General features: G+C 38.6%; 1 protein-coding gene across 2 annotated transcripts; it reads right to left on the reverse strand.

The window, feature by feature from the left end:
- Positions 1-4408: 4408 nt before the first annotated feature.
- LOC106607589 (H2.0-like homeobox protein) lies at positions 4409-7829 on the reverse strand. 2 transcript variants are annotated; one of them, XM_014204670.3, is made up of 4 exons: positions 7256-7829; positions 6450-6626; positions 5979-6163; positions 4409-5131 (listed from the first exon to the last, which is right to left on the reverse strand). In XM_014204670.3, exons 1-4 carry the CDS (start codon positions 7689-7691, stop codon positions 4817-4819), a joined length of 1113 nt encoding a protein of 370 aa, XP_014060145.1. In that variant the 5' UTR covers positions 7692-7829; the 3' UTR covers positions 4409-4816. The 2 variants fall into 2 exon arrangements, with proteins under 2 accessions (XP_014060145.1, XP_014060146.1); XM_014204671.3 differs by lacking the exon at positions 6450-6626.
- Between the last annotated feature and the right edge of the window lie 5118 nt (positions 7830-12947).

A 12947-nucleotide genomic window follows, 5' to 3' on the forward strand; every position in this document is an offset into this window, starting at 1 on the left:
ACTGAACAAAAAGAAGAATAAACTGTTTTATTAAGCCAAGAATTATATAAAGAATTATGGAAAAAAACTTTGGAGTACTTTCAATTAAATTATGGGCAGAAAGAAAAATTCAACTCCATCTTTCATTGAATAAGATGGCTTATTCATCACAAAACCATTTGATGTTGCCAAATATTTTAATGATTACTTCATTGGGGAAATGGGCAAACTTAGGTAGGAAATGCCAACAAGAAACAGTGAGCCATCATAGTCTTGCATAAGAAAACAAATAATGAAAGAAAAACATTGCAAGTTTGAATTTTGTTAAGTTAGTGTAGGAGAGGTGGAAAAATCATTGTCAATAATGACAAACTTCCTGGCATTGACAACTTAGATGGAAAGCTACTGAGGATGGTAGCTGACTCTATAGCCACCCATATCAGTCATATATTTAATCTGAGCCTACTGTGGAGGAAAGTCTTGGTCCTCAGGCCTGGAGGGAATCCAAAGTCAATCCGCTACCCAAGAGTGGTAAAGCGGCCTTTACTGGATCTAACAGCAGACCTATCAGATTGCTGCCAACTCTTAGCAAACTGTTGAAAAAAATTGTGTTCAACCAAATACAATGTTATTTCTCTGTAAACTAATTAACAACAGACTTTCAGCATGCTTATAGAGAAGGGCAGCTTATAGAGAAGGGCACTCAACATGTACTGCACTACCACAAATGACTGATGATTGGTTGAAAGAAATTGATAATAAGAAGATTGTGGGAGCTGTACTGTTAGATTTCAGTGCAGCCTTTGACATTATTGACCATAACCTGTTGTTGAGAAAATGTTATGGCTTTTCAACCTCTGCCATTTCGTGGATTCAGAGCTATCTATCTAATAGAACTCAGAGGGTTTTCTTTAATGGAAGCTTCTACAATGTCAAACATGTTAAGTGTGGTGTACCGCAGGGCGATTCTATAGCCCCTCTACTCTTTTTCTATTTTTACCAATGACCTGCCACTGGCATCAAACAAAGCATGTGTATCCATGTACACTGATGATTCAACCATATACACATCAGCAACCACATCTTATTAAGTCACTGAAACCCTTAAAGAGTTGCAGTCTGTTTTGGAATGGGTGACCAGTAACAAACTGGTCATTAACATCTTTTAAACTAAGAGCATTGTATTTGATACAAATTATTCCCTAAGTTCTAGACCTGAGCTGCATCTGGCAATGATTCATGTGGCTGTTGAACAAGTTGAAGAAATTAAATTACTTGGTGTTACCTTAGATTGTAAACTGTCATGGTCAAAACATATAGATTAAATGGTTGTAAAGAGATGCTCTGCTTTTTTGACACCACACTCGAAAAGGCTCTACTTTTGTCTAATCTTGATTATTGTCCAGTCATGTGGTCGAGTGCTGCAAAGAAAGACCTAGATAAGCTGCATCTGGCCCAGAACAGAGCAGCACATCTTGCTCTTCATTGCAATCAGATGTCTAATATAAATACTACACATGCCATTCTCGATTGGCTAAGAGTTGAGGAGAGACAGGCTGCAATCTTTCTTATTTTTATAAGAAACAATGTGTTGAAAATTCCTAATTGTTTGCATAGCCAACTTACACATAGCTCTGAAACACACACTTACACGACCAGACATGCCATAAGGGTTATTTTCACAGTCCCCAAATCCAGAACAAATTCAAGAAAGCATACAGTATTATAAAGGGCCATTATTGCATGGAACTCCCTTCCATCTCATATTGCTGAAATGAACAGCAAACTTGGTTTCAAAAACAGATAAAGCAACACCTCACGACACAACGCCAATCCCCTTATTTGACCTAGATAGTGTGTATGTATGTGTAACCGATGTGAAATGGCTAGTTAGTTAGCAGTGGTGCGCGCTAATAGCATTTCAATCGGGTGTCGTCACTCGCTCTGCGACCTGAAGTAGTTGTTCCCCTTGCTCTGCAAGGGCCGTGGCTTTTGTGGCGCGATGGGTAATGATGCTTTGTGGGTGTCAGTTGTGTGCAGAGGGTCCCTGGTTCAAGGCGAGGAGAGGGACGGAAGCTATACTGTTACATATGTATTGATATGTAGGCTGCGTGTGTACTTTTTTTTTAATTAATGTAGTTCTGTACTTGAGCTGTTATTGTTGATTAATGTTCTGTGTTATGTCATGTTTCATGTTTTGTGTGGACCTGAGGATGAGTAGCTGCTGCTTTAGCAACAACTAATGGGAATCCTAATAACATTCCAAAAATACCAATACAGACATTAAACTCTATAACTGTTTTAAAGTCACCATTTGCCTCATGGTGAAATCCCTGAGCGGTTTCCTTCCTCTCCAGCAACTGAGTTAGGAAGGACACCTTTATCTTTGTAGTGACTGGGTGTATTGGTACCCCATCCAAAGTGTAATTAATAACTTCCCCATGCTCAAAGGGATATTCAGTAGGTACCTTTCTTTTTGAGGCTTTGGAAAACCTTCTTGGTCTTTGAGGTTGGATCTGTGTTTGAAATGTACTGCTCGACTGAGGGACATTACAGATAATTGTATGTGTGGGGTACAGAGATGAGGTAGTCATTCAAAAATAATGTTAAACACTATTATTGCACACAGAGTCAGTCCATCCAACTTATTATGTGACTTGTTAAGCAAGTTTTTACTCCTGAACTTATTTAGGCTTGCCATAACAAAGGGGTTGAATACTTATTGACTCAAGCCATTTCAGCTTTTTATTTTGTTTTAATTTGCAAAAAATTCTAAAAACATCATTCTACTTTGACATTTTGGGTTATTGTGTGTAGGCCAGTGACAAAAATATATCAATTTAATCAATTTCAAATTCAGGCTGTAGACAACAAAATGTGGAAAAACTCAAGAAGTGTGAATACTTCCTGAAGGCACCGCATGCTTCTTTTCACACTTCCATTGGGACTGGACAAAGTGAGGTATCCATAATACTGCACTACAATATTGGCTGTCAGTAAGGGTATAGACTATAGGCCTAGTTTAATACATGGAGTTTAACATAACCTGCTATAAATAATATAGGCATGTTTTTAAATGTAATTCAAAGTTGTTATTATGCCATTACTGTGTGGATTACAACGAACTCAGCAAGTAGTGACTGCTAAATAAGGCGTATCTAATTCTTCATTAGTTCAGCGGACTAACTTTAATGGTCTGTTACTCACTGGCTGCGTTTACGCAGGTAGCCTACATATTCTATATGTTTCACTAATTTGACTTTTGACCAATCATGTCAGCTCTGAAAAATATCTGATGTGGAGAGGTCTGATGTGATTGGTCAAAATACCAATTACTGAGAAAAAAAGAGTAGAATTGGGCTGTCTGTGTAAATGCAGCCACTGACTCCCGGAGTTAGGAGGATACCTATTTGTGGGCCTTGGTGTAACCATTTTTTTTTTTGCCCTCAGTTTATTTTAGACACTTTCATTTACCTCAGAATGATTTAATTAATGTAACAGAACAAGGTAACCTACTGAAAATAAAATTAACTAAGGCAAACGGCTCATTGAAAACGCATCGATAGGCTACCATTTTTTTTAAACGACTTGCGTAACTTGCATTCGTAAATGCAAACGGTTAGATGGTGTTGGACTTGTGAGAGACAAAACCCTTGATAAGTTTTATCTATTTACACCAAATTGTTGAGATAAGTTATTACAGGCTCCACCATGTTTTCACATTCCATTTCATCTTGAGTGTACCCATTATTGGGTTTTATGCTTATTCCCAAAAAGCTAAATATTACTTTATGAATTACATAATTGCAATATAGAATGATAGACTAGGTAGGATTTATTGATTCTTTTAAGCATGAAACATAAACATATATCCCACCCCTCTGATCACTTCACACGGTGAAATAAGGCATACGTGGCAGCGAAGTCCTAGACAAATATTATTTTATCGGCATGTAAGCTGTGAGGAATTAAATAGTAAACCTATATCATCATCATGACCATCATCTTACTTTGTATATACTGTAGGAAAGAAATGTACAATCCTAAATGTATAGCCTATGATGAAAATAAAATGGTATTATCCACTTCAGATAACTGTTTTGGGAGTGAATATTAGCCTATGATATTATGATATTATTATTTTTTAATTGCATTATTTGGCCCATTATTACTTCCTCTTTCGGGTCTAATCGAATGCTGAAAACATCACTGAAGGAGAGAGAACTTCACAACTGACATGGTCTTGACTAGCCTATAGGCTAGGCTAGTCAAAGACCATGTCAGTTGTGAAGTTCTCTCTCCTTCAGTGATGTTTTCAGCATTCGATTAGACCCGAAAGAGGAAGTAATAATGGGCAAAATAATGCAATTAAAAAATAATAATATCATTAATAATAATATATATATAACATGTGACATTTAATCGAAAATCGAAAGAAAGAAATGTTTTATTTACAATATTTCCAGTGCAAATAATTATTGAAAAATATAAAATACAACAATATGTATTAACGCTTCCAGAGTAAAATACATTAACATTGTGTCATTTTCTGGGATTTCAGAACGCGAAACGCTGTTTCAGATTAAAATTCACAACAGAATATTTCCTTAATTTGAGGAAAAAGTCATGCACATCGCCTAATACTGACTAACAGAGCTGAAAGATTGAAGGAGTCGAAAGTAAAAATAATAATAACCCATAGCCTCTGCTGTAGGGCATCCTACTGGCCCTCCACTTTAAGACAAACTTCACTGTATATCAATTTAACAAAATAATATTTATATTAAATTATTATTGTTACATTTTTTTAAAATTACGTTTGACTTTGCACTCATATTTACATTTGTGATGATGCCACAGTTTCTGTGAGGGCTCCGACTGAAGTTGCCTCTTCCGTACTCACAGGGGTGGCCCCGGTCATGATCACACTAGTCTTGTTATGCTCAGAAATGTCCACGTCACTCTTGTCCTCCTGTCCTTCCTCGAATTCGGACTCGCAGCTCGCTTCACTCTCACACTCAGACACTTCCGGCTCTTTGGGCTCGGCCTCTGTCAGTGACTTGTCCAGTGTCTCCTTGTCCTTGTCCTTCTGTGCCTGGGCTTCTTTCGAATGCCTCCACTTCATTCGCCTGTTCTGGAACCACACTTTGACCTGACGAGAAAGTGCAAAAGCTCGTTTAGATGTCAACAGCATGATCCTGATTCCTAGGCTACTCGCCAACATGTTGACAATGATTTTTGCTCCATGGAAATATGACCCAGAGACCTAATTGATAGCATAAAAGGACAGTCTCTACATAACACAACAAAACCGTATTGATAAGGAAATCATAGCCTACATTTCATAATGAATAACTTGACAGTAGCCTAGGTAGGCTACAATAAAGTTAATGCAGAATAAAACAACCGTGTGGGTAAAGGTGGGCATACGTTGCGTAAATGTGGGCCTATAGCCTACAAAAACATATGGCTATTAAACACATCAGATGGGCTGTAGGCTAGTATTATGTGTATTGCTTAACCCAATGGAGTTACGTAAGATTATGACCTTTCTCCATTTGCAATAATTCGTTGTAATCGACTTTCATTTCCCTAAAAGTTCTCGATTGCGCAATTATACAGTTGCCTACTAGGATATATTACCGGGTGTGTCCTCTGAGTGGCGGCTTCCTGTCTTAACAACACAAGACCAGGGCTCTATTCAATCCGTATCGCGAAAGTTCACCGTTACAGCATTATTGAAATTTAAAGACAATGTTCATGATTTAGCGGAGACTGCATTCACGGTAAACGCTCCATATGTCGGCTCAAGTCGCAAATGGCTTTTATGGTATATTTCTATCGCGCAATCTTTAACGCTTCAGCTAAACGTATTGAATATATGTATTACACTATTAGGCATATGTCTTTCCATCTCAAGAAGAAAGAATTCTTAAAATAACTCAAACATGTCCATAAAATTGGGGCCTATAGGCTACAACATGATGCAAGTAACGTACCTGTGCATCTGTTAGGCCAAGCATTGCAGCCAGTTGTTTTCTGTCGGGTTTGGTGACGTATTTCTGTATTTCGAATCGCTTCTCAAGTCCTTTTCTTTGCAGGTTGGAGAAGACCGCTCGCGACCAGGACCTCTTCCTTTTGTATGTCTGTGGTATCGTGTCTTTTGTGAGGACAGCATACGGACCTGTATAAATAAAGGGACATAAAGGTTGAGCAATGTTATTTATTCGTTAAAATGTCAAAGTGCACTGGTAAATTATAGTTGGATATCCTAGAAAAGTGGTATCAAGCAAACATACAAGGCAAATTATATTCACTTGAAAAACACGATCAACAGAAGATAGGCCTATGGTTTAAAAACACTGAGCAAAGTCTGAATAATAAAGGCTATGTACAAATATTGTTTGTCCTTAAATGCCATGTGTGCTGGAAAAGTCCCTATGTAGCCTATGTGCTGACGGCTACACTACCTGGGAAGGTGTCCTGAAACTGATGCTGCCCTGATTGCCTGGCGCAGTTTAGTGAGCTCATCATGGAGGACGTGTCGCTCATCGCTGGGTCTATGGATGCGAAGTACTGGTTCGCCGAGGGCTGCACGGGCATGTGGATCCCTGACTGACGATTCGAGCTAACAATGGACGTAAGATCTGTCACAGGGCGAGAGATAAATAAGTAAGAAATGACCGCAACGTATGATATATAAGAGTATTTGTCAATGATAAAACTTTTCACCTAAAAATGACTTTGGTGTGCGAGTCTGAATGTTTAACCCTTTATTTAACTAGGCAAGTCAAATTCTTAATCACAATGACGGTTTAGGACCAGTGGAAATTATAGTTGGATATCCTAGAAAATTGGTGTCATGTTCAGGGGCTGAACGACAGATTTTTACCTTGTCAGCGGGGGGATTCGATCTATCAAACTTTCGCTTAGTGGCCCAACACTCTAACCACTAGGCTATCTGCCGTCCCAAGCTAAATAATACCTCGTTTTATAGTGAGGCAACTGTGGCAGTTTGGATATTCATATAGAGGTTTTGTGTGCGTAAATAATAAAGTGCATGATGTTGCCACTGCCTTCGAGGTCAGTAATTTATAAACGTAGCTTTTAATTAAGTCAATACAGCCACATTATAAAAAATAAAAAGTGCCTTTACAACATGATGAAATTATTGAATGCTTTCTATGGCAGTAAGAGAATCTTGATGTGGGCCTATAAATAGTTATTTTAGAGAATTCATTTTGACAACGGTATGAAAGTTCATTTAAAAGGTTACCTCTTAAAGACAATATGTCTTTTGTTTTTGGGTCGAAGTCTGTTGACAATATCCGATCGATTCCGAACTTGAGGTCCTTGCTTGATGGTGGGGGAGCTTGTTGGGAATTGAAACTCGTTCTAGATACAGACGTTAAGTGTATTCCGTGCCTGTGATATGGAGACCCGGGGTTCAGTCTCCCACCGTAGACCGACTGTTCTGGCCCCACCGGGGAAGGACGCAACGGAGATCCAGAGGTGTGGACCTGAGAACGGTGTCCCATATGAGCCATGAGGGCCGAGGATCCGGGGATGTTCTCGGCATCCCCAACCTGCAAAATGTCAGCAATGCAAAATGAGGGCTTCTTCATTGTATCCACAGCGAAACCACCCGCGCAATAAGCAGACCAAAGACTAAAATTTGATGCGTAAAACGGATTGAGTCCTGCCGTATACATCCTGAACTCGTAATGTTGCCCCTCGGTTGATCACAAACGATGATACAACAATAAATTTGGCATGTAACGTTGAGTTAACTGTAGTCAGAAAGGCTGCAGTCTTTGTGTAAGTGCCAGAAATCTCTCACACAACTCTGACATGTTAGTCTTTGGTCTAAGTACTTCAACGTTGAAGTTTTTCCTCTGACACGGATTGGTTGCTTTCTAGCCAATAGAAGTTTGGTTTCGACACCCAAACACGCCCTTGTGATGGAGATGTGCAGAGTTAAGTGTTGCTAATGACCATATATTGAATATCTTCATAACCATTTTCAACAGCAGTCACAGACAACATCATCTTCGTCACTATCTTGTTCATCATGGATGGCATGCAGCAACGACAACAATAAATGCAAGGGCAAACGTCTTCTGCAAGATGAACATGTATCTAATAATGTAATTACGTTTCTCCTTGCACTCGGCTGTTATGTATTCAGCTTTATTTGTTTCAAAATACGTTTTTAAAAAGTTGATACAAAAATGATTAGGCTGAACAACTGGAATCACATTTTCATATTTTCTGCATTGCAAAACAACTGTCAATTAAACGATTTAGGATACACAAAGTAAACACGGACAATATTGAAGATTGCATTTGACAAAGATTTCATATTTTTGTGCCATGTTTAATTTCTGACAATATCATCAATCGAATATCATACATTTAGGTTACAAGCTAATACAAGTGAGGTACCATGATCTACATTGTATATGCAGCGCCGAGCGCAGGAAACTATAGCTTCTATTAGCTTCAGATTACTCTGTTTTTATGGGCTGTGATTTGTGCGAAATGAGCAGATATGCCTGTTAAATTTGTCTCAAAATAGAACATGTTCTACTATTTTAGGATACAGCAGCAATCCTTATTTCTTCCGTAGTAGAGGGGGAAACTTTATAATTACTGTTAGAACTTCCTTTTTTCAATATTTGTGCAACTTTATCTCGACCTGCAAGTTGCAGGGTGACGCAAATCCGTCCCTATGCTCATAATAAACAGAGGAAATCTATTCCCCTCTTAAACGAAAACAAAATTAACTTCAGAGGCAATACTTCACCGGGTAACGAACATAATGGGGGGCTGATTATTATAACAATGACAAATATGTAAGGGTAAATTGTATTTTTTTTTTAAGTATTATTGTAAGTAGGAATAGGTCTATACTTTTTTGTCATTTTATATGGATAATAATATAAAAATAATCACAATCATAATCAGCATCATCATAATAATAAAAGTACAATCATATCCATATAGATAATAATGAATAAAGACATGCTTTACTTTTATAATAATATAATATACATGGAATATTGTTGTTGTTTTTGTTTTTTAATCAAACCGAATCTTTATAACATGCTTACATTCTCATACACTCCTCTAAAATTGAGAAAGTAGTGTGCGTGTGTGTTTGTTTGCCTGTGTGCCTGCATGCGTGCATGTCTGACATGGAGACGAGTTTGTATCGTGCAGGTACACGTTCCCAAATTCCCACGCCACAGATATAGGCCCATGCACTGTTTAACCCATTGTCATTACTGCATTCATTAGACTTGATTCATTGGCGGCAGGGTCTATTGGCGACTGCCTGCTATCGTGGTGTTTTCAGATGACACTTTTCCGGGTTCAAATTACAAATTAAATGTAGGCTAACGTTTGCCCCCGATCATGCAGTCAAAACAATCCAGGGAAAAGGATGTAGCAGAGGCACAAAGGGTTAGCACGCCTAAGTTATTTCAGGTGCTGATGAGCCTTCAGAGGGAAGCATTAAAACATGCACACTAAAAAATGTCAAAGCACTGGAGTCTTGACACTCAAGAATGTCAGTAAGTCAGTAAAATAGTGCCATTTAATTAAGGAAATGATTTCATAGTGAGTGAATGTCAGGTTTGTCCAGTTGAAAATGAAAGTATGACCCATGTGACAAAGGCCTTCAGTTATTGTTTCAGCTCTGATAAAATTGTTCATTTGCCTTTGTTTTTCAATTATATCAATGCAAGTTTGTGTTTAAACACCAACAACATTGTAATAGCTACACATAGTCCATTTAAAAGTGCTTTGTATTATACTTTATCCTGGAAATGTTGATTGAGGCTATCAGAACTTCCTAAGACAACTGTATAAGCACGTTGAAAAAGAAAATGTCAACCCATGCATAGTCCCAGTAAACAGTGGCAGATAAAAAGATATATAAGTTTGACAGCTACAGCTGTCTTCAAGCCTATTGTTGTCAGTTGATTCCTCAGTGTGTATTTTTCAGGAAGCCTTATCCGAGCTCAGGAAGGCTGATTGAGCGCCTCATCTAACAACTCTCTCGGATCAGATTTTGGGAGTCAATTAAATCATTTCCATTACTACACTGAGAATTATTACTCCACTCTGGTAAAACGTCCACCCAGGCCAAGATGACTATTTCTGGCAATGTTTGTCTCAGGAAGGAACTTTCGTAGATTTAATGGGACCTGGGCCATTGTACACGGCCTTCTGTATGGCATAGTGCCATTATTTTCAAAGCAAAAAAAAATGTTAAGGGAGTTATCCAACGTCATTTGAAAACAGGATTGTCCCGTTTGTAACCCCAAATGTGGTTTTATTATATGTATTCATATTTTAATCAGTTCTGTTTAATTGACCCCCATGTTATGAGGGAAATGGGCTCTCCATCATGTGAAAAGGTCTAGATGTTTTTGAGGATTGTTTCAGGGTGTCTGTCCGCCCACTGGTTCAACAAACATCAATTGTCTGTGTTATGTCTGTGTTGGTCCATATGAGTATTCCCATGACCTCTGTGACAGAGGGTTGGAACACCAGGCTAGCACATAAAATATATCCCTATAGGCCTCAGTAGGCCACATTAGGACACAGACCACATTATCCAGGTTTTGAATCTAATAGGAGAGAGCTCTTAATGTATTCCTTTATTTGCGATTAAAACATCATCTAAATCCATCAGGACCCTTTGGGAGACTTAGGCTGTTTGTTTGGATATTTGGAGGCCTATCAGTGTTGGTCTGTTGATAGGACCAGCCAAGAGGAGAGGAGCTATAGCCCAGCTGCCCATCAGTGGAGACAGGGCTCATCACGCAGGAAACATAACAATTGAAATGTCCTTATCTTCCACCACTGATCATGGGAAAATATGGAAACCTCATGGATTTCCCCCTATCCTTTAGGCCAGCAATCACCTTCCGGAGAGTTCCACTCATATGGCCATTAAATTTAACTCCACAAACTTCATCACAGGCTATAACAGTGATTGTCTCTGAATATGTCCACCCCAGACAAGTGACACATAAATGCCCCCTTGTTCCAATCCAAATGGGGAAGTGATCTATATCCCTGGTATATTTAGCTATTGAATAAGTCACAAACACATTTTATTAAATCCATATATAATGACTTTTCAAAGTTAGTAGGCCTAGCTGTATTTCAACTCACTCCTCCCAATTAAATATAATTGTCTAATGTTTTTCTTTCCCCATCTCTTTGAGAAAAAAGAGAGCAAAACCCTATACTTACCACTCAAACAGAAACATCCAGATTTATAATGCAAACAACCAAACCTAAATGTAGCCTAGTCTCCACAGTTATTGTGGTTTTAGGCCATATTAAACTCAAATAAAAATAATTAACCAGAAGGCACATCATTAAAATCACATAATTGAAAAAGAAGATACTGAAAGGCTACAGTGTGGGCGACATTATATATTTTTTTCTCTCCATTTGTGGTCATAGAATTATGCTGTTCTCCTACCTTTGCCCCACAGAAGAGTGTAGATAAAACATTACGGGGTCATTAGATGGACATTAGGAGTGGTAGACTAACTACACTCGCCTCAGTCTGCCCTGTGGTTTAAACAATCGAAGGGCTTATTTAATGGAAGCTTTTAAATACGATGGTGTCCCAGTGTCTGTACATTAACAACCTCTGTGTTTACATAAAAACAGCCCCGTTGCAGATTAAAGTCGCTCCCCTCTTCGCCTCTTGTGACTGGTGCATTTAGGGCCTTCTGATTACTCGCTGGGTCAATGTACACAGGGTTAAATCACATTTGCTGAGTACTCCGGGGTTACAGCGCTAAATAAGAGAGGAGACTAATGGAAACGTAAAAGGTCATCATAACAAACCATTACTTATTTTTCTCTCCCAGTGTCCTGGCAGGCATCCCGTGAGGCCGAGAAGATTCGAGGAACAGTGCGCACTCTGTGTAATGACGCCCATGTGACCGATGGCCCAGGTCACTTGGCAACCCCGTGGGCCAAAAAAACTAAAGCTCTCTTTAAGTATTGTCTGCGACTGTGTGCTAGAGTGATCCATTTTGCATGTATTTAGCGCAACCCTTCACCATTGAGGTAAAGCAGAGCCTCTAAAAGGGCCGAGGCGATAGATCTGTACCAATGTCACACACTGTAAAATTGTTGTAATAACAAGCCGCTGTGGAAACAATTGCGAGGGGATGCTGCAGCACCCTTAGCACCTCTACTTCCCAGATTTGGCCTACTAGAGCTGAATAAGGTTCAATAGGCCTATAACATTACACAGCCTTATTTTAACTTCTGAAAATTATTGTTATAGTCTACATCAGCCACAATGTTCGCTACCTGATTTATGGCCGATAACAAAACAATTAAATCAAGGTTATGATCGGGCGTGTTCTTGCGGAGCGACATTTCACACCCCAAGTATCATCTTGATGGATTCCAGTTTTGTCAACGCTCCAGAGCTGTCCAAACAGACCGTGTTTTATTACCTCTCCCTGAAAGTACAGCTGTCAAAATTACGAATGTATAGGACTTGTCATTAAACCAGAAACATCGTCTTAGCAATGCCAAAATGAGACAATAACATACATTGAACAGTCATAATAGTTAATATATTTAATTTCCGAGTCGTCATCGCGAATCTGGGTAGTATGTGGGAATACTAGGCGTCAATAACTATTTCAATGCCTTGTCATTGAATTGATTTGACATAAATCAAAATGTACAGCATCGAATATATAAAGTAGCCTAACAAAAATATGAATACACTTATTCATTTTGAGAGCAAGACAAGTTCACATTTTTGTTATATGCCCTAAGCCTATATATTATCCTAACGTTTTGTACATATCATATCCATCTTTGGGTGGCAATAATGTTTTCTCTAATAAATCCGTATTCCTTTTCTTTGTGCAGTTTTCATTATGGACACCTGGATAGCCACAATTAGCCTACAG

Source organism: Salmo salar, chromosome 06 (genome assembly GCF_965601325.2).
Source record: "Salmo salar chromosome 06, fSalSal1, whole genome shotgun sequence".
In the NCBI taxonomy this organism is placed as follows: Eukaryota; Metazoa; Chordata; class Actinopteri; order Salmoniformes; family Salmonidae; genus Salmo; species Salmo salar.

Bases quoted from the DNA above. Each gene is read 5' to 3' on its own strand.
- LOC106607589 (XM_014204670.3), bottom strand. From the start codon at position 7,691: ATGTATACGGCAGGACTCAATCCGTTTTACGCATCAAATTTTAGTCTT. The intron at 6,627-7,255 runs GTAACCTTTTAA...GCCCTGTGACAG, and splicing joins AGACATATTGTCTTTAAGAG to ATCTTACGTCCATTGTTAGC. The intron at 5,132-5,978 runs GTACGTTACTTG...CTTTCTCGTCAG, and splicing joins TTGGCCTAACAGATGCACAG to GTCAAAGTGTGGTTCCAGAA.